The following is a 17,753-nucleotide window of genomic DNA, read 5'->3' on the forward strand; positions in this document are numbered from 1 at the left end:
TTGGATCTTTTTTCATTTAATTTTTATATTTATTATTTAAATTCATATATAAAAATTGCAATGTAGTCCTTCACAATTTCTTATAATTATATTTTAATCCTCATTTTAAATATAAACCAATGAATTACAAAAAATATTGTACATGCACAAAACTCGTGCATCGATACACTAGTTATAATTTAATTGAGGCACGTGTAACCTCATCAACAAACCTAATAAACACTTTTCAATGATTCTAATTAGAGATAAATTTCGATAATTGGTGATTATACTAAATAATTTATATATAGCTAGTGCATCGACGCATGTGTTGTGTGCTTATATAATATTTTTTTATAATTCTTTTTTGTTTATATTAAGGATCAAAATGTAATTATAAAAAATATTGAGAGACTACACTGTCATTTTGATATATGAATTTTAAAAAATAAATAGAAAAAAGAAAGGAAAAAAAAGAGCTAAGAAGAATTAAACCTGCAAACTTGATGCTTAGAGAATAAAGACTCTATCTACTGAACTACAACGATTTTCATTAAAGTTTTAGCATTTTATTAATATATATAAATTTTAAAACAAACAATGACACCAAAATTAATTATTTTAAGTATCTCACACTTCATAATATAGTATAGATTAAACATAATACAAGCAATTTAAAGTTGCGAGATATTCATCAGATTAATTAACTCAAATGTTTATTATTCCCATGCTTACAAGTGTGTTAATGCTTTTTGGATGCATAGAGATTTAATTTGCTAAGTTTTAGTTAAACCAAAGATATTCTTGGTTGGGCATTATTTTGGTGAGTTTTAAGGCAAAAAAACCTTAATTAGTTGCAAATTTTGTTAGGACATTTATTCAGACCTCCTCACTACTCGGACTCCATTGGCTTAGGAAAACTTACTTTAAAAAGCAACCTTATTTTAAACCCACAAGAAAGAAATGGAAACTCGAAGTCTGACCACGCCACGTGGCAGAATCTCACTTCTTCTATGGCCCACAGAAGAACAGGTCTTTAGGCAGTTTTTTTACCGCCACCTTCTGTAGCCGGTGAGTTATGGAGAGTCTACCGATAGATTAGGTGACATGGATCAATGGTATAAGAGCTGGGGTTTAAGCAATGATGTATGGCGTGGTTTTCAAAGGGTTCTGGCTATCTTTTACCACCAGGAAATTACTTTCTTTGTTCCATTGTTTTTTATACGTTTTTGTTTCTTGTTCTCTTCAGATGTAGGATGGGTTAGAGGATTTGGGTAATGGGATTGGGAAATTCAGATTCTTCTCTGAGATTTCTGCTTTCAAGGTGAAAAAGATCTGATCTTGCGTTGTTGCGAGTGTAATTTATAGGAGAATCCTGCAGGGTAAAAGGAAATTTAGCGGGATTTGGATGAAATCTATGGTGGCCTGAAGAAAATTTGGTTGTTTGAAGGTGAAATGATTCAAATTCTTGGTCCTTTGATATGTTAGATTGGTAAAGCTGTAGTCTGGTTTAAATACTTGAATTGTTAAATTTGTGGATTGAAGTTGGATTTATTTAAAGGGTCCATATGATTGGCTTTAAAAGAAGTTTCAGATCATTTGAATGGATCGTTCAGTCATTTGCATGCAGTCCTTTATTTTATTTTATTTTTATTTGACTGATTACATCATTTTGTGCTTATTGTTACATATGCTCTGTGGAATTCCTTTATCAGTTGTTTTTATCGGGATGCATGGCAAATTTTCTTGCCATTATGGACGAGAAAATGATTTATTATAGCCAAAAGAACCTATTTTGTTTCTTTCTTCGATCTACCCAGATAAATTATGGCATTCGTTTTGCATTTTTCCCTCTGTGGGTTCTACCTAGTTTTGAGGATTGCAACTGATGTTTAACTATATCAAATGTTTAAAGTTATCCTTTAAATAACTATTATTTTTAAATCTTGAGCCGTTTCCTATGTTTGTGTACATGATATTCAGACAGCAATGTGTTTGAATAATATTTAAGCTGTTGAATCCTGTTGGATTAAAAATTAAGTTACAACATTCGCACGGTTGGATTTTCTTGATGACCTTTTGGTTTTCCTTACAAGTCATGAGAATTTGTAAAGCTATCACCAGGAATTATGTGCATATTTTGGTGTTTTCTAATAATGGATGATCCAGAGTTAAAACGAACTTTTCTTGATTTCCTGCAATTATTTTCTTTGGTCTCTATTGTTAGATATTGCCATGTTAAATTACAAATGGCAAGAATAAAAAGTAAAAAAAAATATTGTGTTCACATCGCTGCTCTTGTTGCTAGCTAACTCATGGTCTGCACTGTCAGGAAGGCGAAAATGCCGATGCTCTCATTGTTATGAATTATCCCAGATATGATTTCTGAGTTATGGTGTTGCAAAAGAGGTTAGACTATGGTTTCAATGGCTATCAGGTGCCTCCTACTCCACGAGCTGCTAGATCTATCAGGGTAATTATCAACTTTACTTGGATCCTGTTATTGTGATATTCCCTTTTTCTCTGGGGTATGTACTCATTTCCGGGGTATGTACTCATTTCATTTCATTAAAACTTGTTTTAGAGGAGGTGCTTGTTTAAGAGAAAAGAGGATGACCGACACATGTGTGCATTTGATTTATTGGCTACAGTAGCGGGAAAGTTACTGTTGGAAAAGGGAAGCTCTCCGCCCTTGTTAAATTCTTTTTCCATAAAGGAGCAACTTGTTGAAGGTTCGGCTGGGAAAGAAGAAAAAACTGAAAATAATCCTGTAGAAGAAAAATCTTGTGATCAAGATTCCTATGAAACAAATTTGCCGTTCCCCAATCTTATCACAGAAAATCCCAACGCAATTTTGTCTCAAAATGACCCAGTCTCAAGGCCTGTATCCGAGATAACGACATCTAATTGCTTTGAAAAGAATAGTTCTACTGAACATTTGGCTAGTGATGATTGCAAGCTACGACTTGGAATTTTTACACCGGTGGTAAATCCTGATTCTTCAGCTTGTAGGAAATTTACTGATAGTGGATCTGAGGATGAAATTAGGAAACATGTAAAAATGGAATCTTCAATTACTCCAAATTTGTCGACATGTAATGGACTTGATTTGTGCCATCCAGTAGCTTGTGACAAAAAGCCTTCCGGATTAGTAAACTCTGTTGATGGCAAAAAGCTTCTCTTTGGCAGGGACCACTCTCCTTGTGGTTCTGCTCCTGATAATTGGGACACAATAAAGTTAGTTTGTAGAGATGATGACGATAATTCTTCTGTTTGCACTGAACCCCGAATCAGAATTAAAACGTTTAGGCCATCACCACGCATTGGAGATAGTAAAATTAGGAAGTTGCTAGCATCTAGGCCTTATAAAGTAGCTCCGCCTGTAAAGGATGATGAAAGATGTAACGCTGGTGAGTCAGCTGTTTAATTATTTATTTTGCTTTGACTAGGTAATTGTACTGTGTATTAAAGTTGGGACTTCATGTTTTCAGATACGGGAAGATTTAAAAACCTTACCGGTAAGAAAAGTTTTAAAAGACAGAGGTCACCGAGGGACTATCCTTTCAAAAAGAGGAAGTTTTATGAATGTAGCTCAATGTCTAACTCTGATAAAGGCAACAGTGGAGGTACACTAGGCTCTCATCGGACACTGTCTCAACGAGGTAATTTCTGCCCCAACCCCTTAAAAGACACTCCTTGCATAATCATGGAAGATGAGAAATACATTTTGAATGATGAAAATCTTTGTTGTTTTTGGTATAGCAGCTATTGGCCTTGTTTTTCATGTTCGTTTATCCAATTGTGGGATTTGAACTATCTTATTATTTAAAAGATTTATGATGCATAAGTTATAATTTTTGGTATATCAACAAACATTCAATCTATAATTTGTTTTTCACTTGCTGCACATGTTGCGCTTCAATTGTGTTTGAATTTAACTCAAAAATTAGAGGGATACACATGATGTTATATGCAATGATTTACTGACATATAGATCACACTTGAATTAATAAAATTTTTAGATTAAATAATTTGACACTGAATGCAGTGATTAAAACTCAGAGTTCTGCAGCTGGTGAACATGCACCCTTCCACACCAGCAATCCCCAAGGTACAAGAGGTTTTCACGGGATAATTTTTTTTTAAATAAAAAATCTGTCTGCACTCAACTTTTGACAGATTCTCATCAGAAATATTGTTTTTGGGACTCAGTGAAGCTGAAGATCAGATCTTTCAGGGTTCCGGAGTTGTTTATTGAAATACCAGCAACTGCAACTGTTGGTTCTCTGAAGGTTTTTAAACTTTATCCAAACTCTTCTAGTTGACGAATTCAACACTGATGCATCATTTGCAAACAAAATATCAATGCTTTAAAATCTTCCTAGCTAACCTCGTCTTGTCTTACTTTTTTTCTGTATTAGAATTCAAGTCCTCTTGTTTCAGTTATGTATTGCATGTATTTTGCAGAAAATAGTAATGGAAGCGGTGAATGCAATACTTGGCGGTGGACTACGGGTTGGAGTTCTTCTTCATGGTAAGATGATTAGAGACGACAATATAACATTGTTGCAGATCGGAATTTCTCAGGATAACGAGATGGATATGTTGGGTTTTACTCTCGAACCCAGCATTTCTCAATCCCTATTACAATCAATTCCTGATAAACGACCTCATCAACTTCTGCATATCGATCCTCAGCCACTTTCTAGGTATTTCGCTGGTTTCTATACTTTCAAGATTAATATCTCTGGAGCAATCACATTTTCAGCATTTCTTCCCTCATCGATCAAGTTGGTAAAGCGATATCACCTGGCCTAATGTAGATAGAACAAATGTCATATAGCTGGCAAGCTCAATAAAGCTTTATATAATCTGTGGAGCTCATTTTTTTTACTTCCTATAATAAGGACAAGTTCTAATCTTATTGGCCTTCTACGCCTCGAATTATGTGTAACGGCTGCAATAGCTAATGGTCTGCTGGGACTTCCACCAGGTACCCTCCAACTAGGGGTATCAATCAAAATGGCGTCCAGCATGGGAAACTCAATACTCCGCCAGATCATGCAGGAAATGATTTCAACAATTTTGTAGAATGCGATCGTGATTCAGTTGTGTCCTCTCCCGATATGTCATTACAGAAACCTGCTTCACAATTAAAAGCACTTGTTCCCGTCCCAAAGATGGAACCAGATGCATTGGCCATGGTTCCATTGAAGAAATCTAAGAGATCTGATTCTTCACAGCGCCGAATTCGTACACCTTTCACTGTTTCTGAAGTGGAAGCTCTAGTTCAGGCTGTTGAGAAACTTGGAACTGGGAGGTATGTTTGGTGACACTGTTCGACTTGTTATATATTCAAAAAGGGCTGATATCGTACTTGTTAGTGAACACAAACGTGCATTGCTGCAGATGGCGTGATGTTAAGCTGAAAGCTTTTGACAGTGCAAAGCACAGGACTTATGTAGATTTGAAGGTAAAATTTTTAATATTCATAGCTACCAGTCTCTCATGGGACTTTTTGGCGACCCGAGAATGATCATTTACATTATCGTATTATGTGTCATTGGTCACTGTTTACTTTGATGGAAATCTTTTATGATTGCCCGATGAACTATTTTTCAGATAACACGAGGTTAAGCTGAATTGTGGCGCCATATTCATCCGAATGGTGCGTTTGGAGAAACGTTTATTGACCAGGTTTTTCTCTTTATTTCCTAGGATAAGTGGAAAACACTGGTTCACACAGCAAGAATATCGCCTCAACAGAGACGAGGTGAGCCTGTCCCCCAAGAACTACTGGATAGAGTCTTGGCTACTCATGCTTACTGGTCCCAGCAGCAAGCCAAACAGCACCTCAAATCCCAGCTCGATTCCTGTCTTCTTCTCTGAAAATAGTGATTTCGGAGAAGGATAAAAGTGTATGTAGTCTGCCTCGCTCGGCATTTGTCATATTTATTTTTATTTGATTAATATTTGTTATGTAAAAAAAAAAGAATATACTTAGTTCATGTTATATTTGTGATTAATTTGGTTGGTTTAAAAATTGTAAATGTTTGACAGAATGAGGGCTTTGTCAACAGAAACATTTTATTGCTGGAAAAGTCTATCATATTCTTTGATTTGAAGTCTCTTTACGAATCTCTGTTTGGTCTATTTGTTGTGCATCTTTATGTAAACACTGAAATATATCATATGTTGATGTACCTCTTTAAGGTGTCCCATAAAAAAAACGAAGAATGGTCTACATGAGTATTTAAAGAAGGGATCCATCCTCTGTTAGATCTACATAAAGATCAATGGTGTTCATTAATTAGTTCGACATTTATTGAGAATTAATGCACTCGTAGCGATTGTAATTTTTTGACATACTGCTGCAAGCCTGCCTGGTACCATGCCAGTGTTATAGTAGACGTCCAACTGTTGGCTAGAGATTTTATTGACTCAGTTGTAATTAACAATCTTTATTTTAATATAATTCATTATTTCATGATTTGTTAATTCTTTATCTGTATATACATGTGAACGATATAGATAAAGACCTTGATTATTGTAACGTACCGTACTTTTTACTACTTGAATTTTGTGGAAAAATTAAAAATTTTCTTAATTAAATGCGAACCTTCAAAATTGGATAAAATAAACTGTTCTTCTCCAAATATTGTTGAAGTCTTAAATGAAGTTACTAAAAGCACTTGTTAAAACTCATAATCGATAACATGAAATCAGAGTATTTTTAAACATTTCATAAAATTTAAAACTGGGCGGTCCTCGGGTCTAGTCTCCTGCTCAGTCCAAGCTAGCTCCTTGGTCCCACCTCTCGTCTCCTCAAATACATCATCACCTGCATCGATCAAGCCTAGTGAGTCTAAAGACTCAAAACATACAAACTGGAAGTAACAAGTAATACATAATAAAATCACATGCGACTTTAAAAATGGATCATACATACTGGAACTTTAACATGTGATTAAAAGCTTGAACTTACTTACATACATATACGTGCCATAACTTGAAAATTTTCTTAAACATGCTTGCATACTTGTACATACATGAACATACATAAACTTCATCATTTTGCGTAGAGGCATGTTTCAAAGCAAGTGACCCATACATAAATCGCCTGATCAGACTAAACCACAGCACTGGGTTGACAAGGAAGAATCTACTGCCACATACATAATATCCCCGTTCATGCTTTAACGGGTGGATTGGTCCCCTTTCATGTTTTAACGCTTTCCAATCCTGATCTAAACCCGTTCATGATTTAACGGGGTGGATTGGTCCCTGGTCATGCTTTACCGCTTTCCAATCCCATACATAAATTTGGTCACAAGACATTTAGCATACCTCAAAAACTTAAAAGTATTTTCTTTTGCACGTCAACGTACTTACTTGACGTTGAGGGATTCGTTGGATCTCACTTGGGGTCACTGCTGCACATACTATTATTAGTTTCAAACACTTATCTTGCGTAACTTATACGTAGGTAACTCGTTCTCGTCACCGAAGTAAATAACTAGCTTATGACCTTCTAGATCACTCGGGACTTGACCTTGTTTAATAATCGTACTAAGCCATGATATAGAACCCCGAACCAAATCCTAATTTTTTTTAAAGAGAGGGTACACGGATCCCGTGTAGGGGTCTGTGTACGGGTCCGGGTAGGCACTTGAATTACGTATTTTTGAAGAAAAACGGACAGGGACTCCGTGCCGGGGTCCGGGAAGGGGTCCGGGTACCCTCTGTATTTGGAAATTCACGAAAATTCACTAACTTAATCATGCACCATTTCAATCCAAGCCTAAGGACCATGAACCAACACCTCAAGACTCATCCTAGGATGCTATTACATTGATTCAAACCCGTACAAACACCCCAAACGTCCCCAAGCATCGACAAGTAACTTCAATACAACAATAACCCGTAATTCGGCATCGTTTCGCTTCCTACGACTTCTATTACATCCCAAGCCAATCCCAACCCAAACGAACCACCAAATAACACCTAAATATATCCCATAACATATCTAAATGCAGTAGCAAAAGCCCGGCGATGCCCAACGAAGCATGCAACAAATAACTTCAAGAACATGTCAAGAACACATTTTCATAAAAGTCGCAGTTTGAGCAGTCCCACGAAAACAATCATAACTCACTCATTTCTTATCCAAATATTTCGAATTTTATATCAAATCGAAGGTGTCAAAAAGTTGTACGTTTCATATGTTGAAAGTTTTTCCTGAAAACCAACCCAAAAATCGCAGTAATTAAAAAGACATAAAATTCGAGTTTTCAAATCCAAAAACCGTTTCAAAAGTGATCCAACCATATTTGCTCCAACTCTTACATAACATACACATTATTTTCATACATTAAACATCAAAATATTTACTATGACAAGATCGATGCAGAAACAAAAGAATATACATGCCTTTAAATCTTTAACGTTACCGAAATGATGACTCCGACGCGGAAAGGAAGCGAGGGTTGAACCGGGACGAACGTGACACTATTTTCTTGCAATGAAAATCACTGAAAACTTGCTGGAAATTCAAAAGGGAGGGGCGGCTGCTCTAAGGTGGAGGAACCCTAGGTTTTTTGCTCTCCAAAATATAAAAGATCTGAAAATAAAATGTGTAGGTGTGTGTTGTGTGTTTTGGTGTGTGTAAAAATTTGTAAGTGTGTGTGTGTTTTAATTAGGAGAATTTATTGCTAAAATAACTAATTAAAATGATAATAAAAGGTTAACTCACACTAATTTTAAACAAACTCCTCAATTAAAATAAATACACCATAATTTTATAAAATTCTCTTTTTTAACAAAATAAAATGCACAAGGCCAACAACTTTAAAATTTTAAAAATTCTAAACGCAAAAAAAATATAATTTAGGCTTTAAAATGTTGAAACTTATTAAATTAATTAATATGCCCCAACCTTAACTTAAAAATAAAATACCACATTTTAAAATTAGCAAAAATTGTCCCGGTCTCTTTTCCTCGATCCCGCATCGAATAATCGCCTGAAACATGAAACTCGAGAAGGCATTTTAATGTGCATAACATAAACATACATAATTTAAAATAATGCAATTTAAATAGGTCATGCATCACTAAAAATCATTTTAAATTTAAATAAATGATTTGAAAAATTAAATAATGCATGGATTCTACGTGTACTGATTTTGAGCTTCACAATTATACTTTAATATAAATGAATCTAATTCGATGTTGAAACTCGTTTGTAAACACTGTATGATCTAAATTCGCTCCTAATCGATTCAGCCGCCTAAAACATGGATAAAGGTCGCTTCAGCTCGAGACCAGCATCTGTGATGTTGTGTACTGCGTTTCTTGGTAAGGGCATAGAGATGTCCAAACATGCAGATGGGTAGTCATATGGTGATTATATCGAACTACCCTCCCTTGGATTTTCCAAGTGATTATCATTCATCGAGAGGATAAGTCTGTGGTTATGATTGTTCACCATTAGTCCTTGCGACACATATAGGAGCCAATGCATTGTATTCGGGGATTCATTGCTCATCTACGAGTGTGGATATCCTATGTGATTTAATGAAATAATAGTGCGTTGAATCTCTGGCCAGAGTATGAGATGTACGTTGGAGAAGGAGTTCTCCAATGGTATATGCGATGCCACGATTATATGTATCATATAGCTATCGAATTATTATGCAACCCTCGATAAACCAATGGTTGCAGATTCAATCGGGATATATGATATGAAGGGACCTTACTGTACGTTAATCATAACCGACTGGTTCTTGCAGGCACTATTAGTGATACCTAGGGAGTCATGGGGCGATGTTACTAGACGCTCTTACCATGATTCGATGGGTTTAATCAGAAAATAGTTTCTGACATTCTCATGATCAAATGTTGGTGCATGGAATGGGGCAAATTAGGGTAAACCCGAATAAAGGATTATGTCCTAAATCACAAAGAGTTGTGAACCCACGACTAGCTGTATCCCTGAATCATTGAGGGTCACACAAGCACTGGATCATTTGTTCCCGTTGAGAGAATAAATTGAAGGAGTTGAATTTATATTATCATATAGTAAATTCAAGGAGTTGAATTTATGATAATTAAATTTTGAGAAAATAAATTCAAGGAGTTGGGTTTATAAGATAATAAATTCAAGAAGTTGAATTTATGAATTTATAAAATTTGGAGATAATAAATTCAAGTAGTTGAATTTATAAAAATTGAGAATAAACTCAAAAGTTAGGTTTATTAAATATTAAATTTTGGAGGTGATAAATTCGAGGAGTTGAATTTATAATTTAAATATTAAATTTAAATGTTGAATTTATAATTGATTTAATTTATTAAACTCAAAAGTTGAGTTTATTAAATATTAAATTAAATCGAGTGGGAAGTGTGTTTAATGGGCTTGTAAGAGTACAAGTCCAACATACTAAATAATTAAAGTTTTAATGGATTTTGATTAATTAAACTAGTTGGACTAGTCCAATTAATTAATCAAGCACATTAATGTTAATTAAATAGGCATAATTATTATATTATGGTAATTAGGTCATGGTGGTTTTATTTAAGTAGGAGACTTAACCTGGCCTCCATAACACTTGGTATTTTCGAAAATCCTCCCTCTCCTCTCAAAGAATTTTCGGCCAACTTGAATTTTATTAAAGGTCTTGAGCTGCCTCTCAATTTGATCTCCTACGTTGAAACTTATTTTACATATTCTAGTGCTATTTGGAAGATGAACAAATCTTCTATTCGTGGACCTGATTCGAAGAATAAAGAAAGGAGTTCTTGAAGAAAGTTCGTAGGGAATTCATCAAGAGCTATATCCACCTATACTGGACTAGTTGGAGCCAAGTGAATTAATTCACTAAAGGTATATTACTAAACTCCCTATGAATGTTTATTCATAAAACCATACGAGTGCTCAAACATATATATTTTGATTATCCAAAAAAAAAAAAATTAAACTTCCGCTGCATTTTGGGCACGAGAAAACCGAGATCCAACATACAGTCCTTAGGTGGAACTGTCGTGGATTGGGCCAACTCGCAGGCCATATGTGAGTTTTTTTGTTTGAAACTCTTGCACGTACTAATAAGATTGAACAAGTTCGAATTCGGCTGGGTTTTGAATGCTCATTTACAGTAGATCGTGAAGGGCAAGGTGGTTGTATTTGTGTAATGTGGCGGGTCTCCAATATTTGTTCAGTTGTCTGTAGGTTACTCAAAAAATCATATTGATATGGAGGTGCATGATTCCAAAGTAGATAAAGGGAGATTAACTAGTTTTTATGGATATACCGAACTATCCAAACGTCATGAGTCATGGAATATTCTCCGCAGTCTCTGTGGACTTTATCCCATGCCATGGTGATGTATTGGAGATTTCAACTTACTAACTTTATCCAGAAGATAAGAAAGGTAGGTAGAATGGAGCACTCAAGATGGCTCTTTAGGGGTTTTAGAAAAGTTGCGATGATGATTGTAGTCTTTATGATCATCCTTTACAAGTTTTTGTTTTCTGTTTTTTTATCATCCTTCACAAGGTTGTCAATTTACCGGGAAAAGAAGCAGAGTTACTGAACTTGCCGTGGAGGAAAGACTAGATAGAGCCATGGTTTCTTCTGCGTGACTTGATTTGATTCCATCCTTTCGGTTGTTCCACTTGAATTCTCCAATTTCAGATAATTCACATATCCTCTTGGAAAATGAGGTTCTATTTTCACACAATTGGCTAAATGCTTTCGTTTTGATAACAGGTGGTTGTGTGGCCCTCAGTAGAGGACTGTTGTTGTGGAGTCTTCGACGGCTTGTATAAGGTAAGAATTCCAAATTTGGGTAACGTATTGCTTTGATATCTTGTTATGTTGGGGGAGAAATTTTTCAAATATGTTTGAAAAATACATCGATGACCTCAAGAAACACATGGATGCTCTTAGAACTAGGGATGATTCTGTTTCATTGGAACAAAGGGGTGATATTAAGAATAAATTAACTAGTCTACTAGTCCAGCAAGAGATTTATTGGAAGCAAAGGGACAATAACTTTTGGCTACGTGATGGAGACTCAAATACTAAACTTTTTCATGCTTCTTCATCTGCGCGTAAAGTCGAATAAGATTAAAAAATCGGAAGATGATAGTGGAATGTGGTTTGATGATATCTCTTATCTATGCTACATTGTGGAGAATTATTTTGCTGATTTCTTTTCAGCAAGTGTGGGGTTTTCTGAATTTGTTCTCTCAAGTATTCAGCAGCGTACTAATTTGGAGGACAATGATTTCTTCTATGTCCTTTTCGTATGAAAGAATTTGAATATATAACTGGGCCTCGATATGTTCCACCTGGCTTTCTACCAAAAGTTTTGGCATGTCATTGGAGAGGAAGTGTTCCACTAGTGTTTGAATTGGATAATATGATTGAAGTTCCCTGATAAACTAATTGACACGAATATTGTTCTTATTTCCAAAAGTCAAATAATTATTTAAGCTTAAATTTAAATTTTTAATATTTTTATTTAACATAAACTCGGGCTTTTTGATTTAATTCATTAATTAATTCCCAAATTAATTCAAACTCAAATATTTTCTCCCCAAACTTTAAATATAAACTTTTATTCCTAAACTACTCTCGTAAACCATTAATCGCCCCCCGTGGACCATGATTCGAACCCTTTCTTTCCTTAACCCAAAAACTGAAACCTAGCTCACCCCCAACGAGCCACGGCTCAATTTTCGTGAGCCATGGCTTAGCCACATTGGTCCAGACTAGGCCCTGACCTTACTGGACCCTCAGCGAACACACTAGACTCACCATGACCCCACACACCTAGCCCCTTGATGAAGGAACTACCCGTGCGAGTTCCTTATTTGTTTCCTTGCTTCCCTAGGACTCTACTCGAACTAGGACTCTTGTGTTTACTTAACCACCGACTCCACCAAACCCTAACCAACCCTGGACCACCTTCTAGACCCTGCTGGACCAGCCCATACTGTTCCAACCGAGCCACACCCCTTTTCTCCGAAGACACATCAGCCGCACACATGCATGGGAGAGTCCTTGTGCATGTGGAATCTTCTCCCTTGCTGCTGCTGCATCCAGACCCTCAAAAACTCTTCCTAGCATCTCTACCAAGCCACGCATAGGCCCTGACCCAAGCCCCATGTGATGCCTTCCTCTAATCGAGCCTTAGGACCCATGGAAAGAACTCGAACCCTAGAATCATCTAGCTAACCACGCGCAACACCCTTTCTAAATGTCCAGCCCTTATTTCCACCTTAAACCGCCCTTATTCCATCCCTTAAACGTCTAATGTCAGAAGTGTACAAATCATAATACATTCATATACACGTAAAAATCTTCAAAACAATAATCGTCAAAAGGATAAGCAATTTGAATTCCAATATTTTACATGAAAAAAATAAACAAAACATGCATAATATGGATTGAATGATGCGTCAAAGAAATTTAGAAACATGTATTTGCATTTTAAAAAGCTCGAATATGCGATCGTTGGCCTGGGGCGCGAAGAAGATCGAACGGGCGACGAAGACATTTTGTTTTCTCTCTCTCCAATATTTCGTAATTTAGTGTGTGTGGAGTGTGTGTTCGGCTGATATGAGCCTCAAAATACCTGGAATCCTTTTTATAAATTTTAATTTGCATGTTAATGGGCTTAGGTTTTGGGCCTTTGAGTTTAGGAGCAAGTGGGCCTACTAATACTAGGTAAATTAGGCCCAATAACACCTACTTAATTGAAAATAAAAGTTTATAAAATTTACTTTTCGAAAATAATAATTTTGATCTTTTAAAAGTCCATCGTTTGCCCAAAATCGACTTCCCGAATAAAATCGAGCTCGTCTCGTAAAATAGTTTGAACTCTATCATTTTTAGAAAAATTTAGACATATTACTAAGCATTGAAAATATTTCTTGAAAAACATTTATTTTATCTTGATCGTCCTCGGTCTCCTTTCTCCAGCATATTATCAAATACTCGGGTAAAATCTACAGTTTTTCATAGCATCATGCAATTAGACCCTTAATCATGTTGTATGCATCATGAAAGCCTATAAAATCAATTAAGTAAATCAAATATGAAATTTAAATCATTTGCGTGCATGTTTTTGAATATATTTTCGAAATGTGCTTTATAAATTAATTCTAGTAGTATTTTGGTAGTAGACGTTTCAATTGGTATCAGAGCAATGTCTTGTAAAGGGTTGTGCCACCGCCAGCTTCGGCCGCTCAGTCGTCAAGCCTCAAGTCTGTAAGTTTGCATGCTTTAAATGTTTTGAAAGTTTTATGCTATCACCTATATGTTTACATGATATATGTTTTTTCAGTAATTTATATGTTAAGCTGTTTACATTATTTAAGAATTAAATCTTTTGTAAACTAGATTAAATTGCATGATTGGTTATGTTTAGAATTTGGACTATATTGAGATACTATACCTCCCAGACGCGCCCCTAGCATTGACAGACAGGATGATACTTCTAGAGGCGATAGAGGCCTTCCAACACCACCACCACTGCCAGGAGACGCAGTTGCCCGAGTCCTTGAGTGTATTGTGAGACTGATGGAGCAGGCGCAGCAGGCTCCCAGGCCCCAGACTGACATCTATGAGCAGTTCAGACGGTTCAACCCGAAGGAGTTCGGGGGTACTACTGACCCTTTTGTGGTGGAGGGTTGGATACGGTCATTGGAGGTACACTTTTATTACTTAAAGATGAGGGATGGCGACAGGGTTAGATGGGCCACCTACGTGCTGAGGGATGATGCATCCCTATGGTGGGAGGGAAAAGCACACGATCGGTTCAAAGACATGTTCTATAACAAATACTTCCACCGGATGTCAGGGGACGCCTGATGAGGGAGGGAGTTCATGAGTCTCCGATAGGGAAATCTATCTGTGGCGGAGTTTATACGGAAGTTCGATAGGGGCTGTCACTTTATGCCCCTTACAGCGAGGATGCAGTGGAGAAGCTGAAGCACTTTATGGATGGCCTCAGACCACTATTCGCTGAGACGTTATGCTGATGAGACTGGCTACCTATGATGCTGCCACCGCTTGTGCTTCTCAGGCGGAACAGGCCCTGAGAGATATTGACGCCGAGATGCAACGGAAGATGCATAAGGTCCAACAATGTTTGCAGCCACAAAAAAAGCATTTCACAGGGCCACCCAAGCCTCAGGGGTAGCAGAAGCCCCAAGGTCGTTCAAGAGGCCCGGACAGCAGAGGCCATTGCAGCCTCAAGAGATTCCAAAGCTGGAGGAGAGATAGCCATGAAAGCATTGCAACCTGTTCCACTACGGTAGGTGTATGTGGGGAACCTTCAAGTTCTTTATATGTAAAGAAGAGTACCATAAAGCAGCTGAATGCCTTAGGAACAAGGGCCCCATGACTTGCAGGGGATATGTGATGCATGCCGAGGAGGCTGAGGCTGAGCCGGACTCGACACTGATCACCGGTAACCCTTATGTATAATTTTTTTTATCGCCCCAATTGCATGAGATATTATATTTTTTGTTGGAATTACTTTTGGGATTGAGAACTTAGAGTAAAATAGGTTGCATGTTCTAATAGGTGGACTTAAGGGTTTTATTGATTTAATGTAGAGTTTTTAGGAACAAAATGCAATAACCGAAATTATAGGGATTTAATTGCAAAAATTTGTAAGTGTAGGGGCTATTTCACATTTCCGAGATTTTTGGGGATCAAAGTGATAAATTTCGAGAATTTTATAGCCTAATTTGATTAAATTCAAAATTTTGGGTGTTAGAATGCAATTTTCGAAAAAAGAGGGACTAAATTGAAGAAAATTAGAAACTTTAAGGGTGTAATTATAATTTTTGAAAATTTCAAAGGACAAAATTTTGTAATTTCGAGGGACTTCTCAGACTAAATTGGAGATTTTTGAACATTTTTGGTTAATCATTGATAGAAAAATTTCTTAAGCTTCAACACGATTTGATAGTATGTCGTAGGAAGGATATATATTTCAGGTGTAGCCACATATGTATTGCTAGATTCCAGAGCTGTACATTCATTTATATCCAAGTCATTTGTCAAGTGACTAGGAATCATACCAGAGGCTATGGATTCGGGATTCAGAGTTTTGATTCCGTCCAGTGATCAAATGTTTACCTCGCAGATATTGAAGAGATTGGAGCTTCGGTTACAGAAAAATACGGTACAGGTAGATTTGATTGTGATACCGTTGCCGGAGTTCCACATTATTCTGGGTATGGACTGGCTTTCTTAGAACGGAGTTGCCAAAGATTTTCGATGTAGGTCAGTATCTGTCAGACCGCACAGTGGTAAGCAATTTATTTTTGAGGCAGCCAGACACCAACAGATGCCGCACTTCATTTCTTGCATCTGTGCGAGGAAGCTCATGAGGAGAGGCTGCCAGTAATTTTTGGCGAGTATTGTGACAGTGACCGAGTCAGTCAGCCACATGCTAGAGGATGTCGAGGTGGTCAGGGATTTCCCAGTGTTTTCACAGATGATGTTTCAGACATTCCACCAGACACAGAGGTCGACTTTTCTATTGAGCTTGTGATACCTTTGTCTCACATATTAAAAATTAAAAGATTTAAAATTAGTTTTTAATGGGCTACAATGGACTTTTATAACAACTTGAGTTAATCATTTTCGTAAAGAGAGGACGAATACGAAGTAATTGCTATAGGGGCCCATTGTGCAGTCACGCATGCGCGGGCTCGGGGCGTGACAGAATGGTATCACAGCCGGTCACCAGCATGAAACATCGGGAAATAAGTGTTATGCGGGGCAAAGTGTTAGGTGCATGGGAGCCACCTTTTGAACCTGCGGGTCAAAGAGCTACATGACGATAGCCACCTCTTGAATCTGTAGGAGCCATCTCTAGATTCTCGACGCTGGTGGATCGAGTGCTCAGGCCGTGACGAGGACGTCGCGTTCTGAAGGAGGGCTGATTGTGATACTTTTGTCCCACATCTTAAAAATCAAAAGATTTAAAATGAGTTTATAATTGTCTTCAATGAACTTCTATAGTAACTTGGGTTAATCATTTTCGTAAAGCGAGGATAAATATGAAGTAGTTGCTATAGCGGATCATTGTGCAGTCACGCAGGCGCTGGCTCTGGCTCGAGGCGTGACAGAGCTGATGCCGGGTACAATACCAATTTCTAACGCACCCTATCGTCTAGCATCTGCAGAAATTAAGGAACTGAAGGATCAGATATAGGACTTGCTAAACAAGGGTTTCATTCGCCCGAGCTTTTCTCCATGGGACGCACCAGTACTTTTTGTTAAGAAGAAGGACGACAACATGTGGCCTTGCATTGATTACCGAGAGCTGAACCAGGTCACAGTTAAGAATACGTATCCGTTGCCCAGGATCGAGGATCGATTTGATTAGCTTTGGAGAGCATCACTATTCTCAAAGATAGATCTCGGATCAGGATACCATCAGCTGAAGTTGAGAGAGGTTGATGTGCTCAAGACGGCTTTCAGGACACGTTTTGGGCACTACGAGTTTATGGTGATTCCCTTCGGACTGATGAACGCGCCAACGATCTTCATGGATCTCTTGAATCACGTGTTTTAGCTGTATTTGGATCAATTCGTCATACTTTTCATAGACAACATCCTGATCTATTCGAATAGCAGAGAGGAGCGCAACCAGCATTTGAGGACAATGTTACAGGTTTTGCAGGACCCTCAACTGTATGCCAAGTTCAGTAACTGTGAGTTCTGGTTAGATAGAGTGACATTCTTG

At 37.2% G+C, this 17,753-nt stretch overlaps 1 protein-coding gene across 3 annotated transcripts; it reads left to right on the plus strand.

Moving 5' to 3' along the window:
* Positions 1-962: 962 nt before the first annotated feature.
* On the plus strand, positions 963-6,098 carry LOC140839374 (telomere repeat-binding protein 5-like). 3 transcript variants are annotated; one of them, XM_073206033.1, is made up of 10 exons: positions 963-1,429; positions 2,356-2,452; positions 2,564-3,389; positions 3,471-3,641; positions 4,028-4,090; positions 4,192-4,271; positions 4,447-4,688; positions 4,973-5,299; positions 5,389-5,452; positions 5,698-6,098. In XM_073206033.1, the coding sequence occupies exons 2-10, from the start codon at positions 2,372-2,374 to the stop codon at positions 5,866-5,868; spliced, it is 2,025 nt and encodes a 674-aa protein (XP_073062134.1). In that variant the 5' UTR covers positions 963-1,429; positions 2,356-2,371; the 3' UTR covers positions 5,869-6,098. The 3 variants fall into 3 exon arrangements, with proteins under 3 accessions (XP_073062134.1, XP_073062132.1, XP_073062133.1); XM_073206031.1 differs by having other exon boundaries at positions 964-1,429; positions 2,312-2,452; XM_073206032.1 differs by having other exon boundaries at positions 1,265-1,471.
* Positions 6,099-17,753: the final 11,655 nt, after the last annotated feature.

The sequence above is a fragment of the Primulina eburnea genome, chromosome 8, assembly GCF_022965805.1.
Source record: "Primulina eburnea isolate SZY01 chromosome 8, ASM2296580v1, whole genome shotgun sequence".
NCBI classification, from domain to species: domain Eukaryota; kingdom Viridiplantae; phylum Streptophyta; class Magnoliopsida; order Lamiales; family Gesneriaceae; genus Primulina; species Primulina eburnea.

Bases quoted from the DNA above. Each gene is read 5' to 3' on its own strand.
- LOC140839374 (XM_073206033.1), top strand. From the start codon at position 2,372: ATGGTGTTGCAAAAGAGGTTAGACTATGGTTTCAATGGCTATCAGGTG. The intron at 2,453-2,563 runs GTAATTATCAAC...AACTTGTTTTAG, and splicing joins GAGCTGCTAGATCTATCAGG to AGGAGGTGCTTGTTTAAGAG. The intron at 5,300-5,388 runs GTATGTTTGGTG...GCATTGCTGCAG, and splicing joins GAGAAACTTGGAACTGGGAG to ATGGCGTGATGTTAAGCTGA.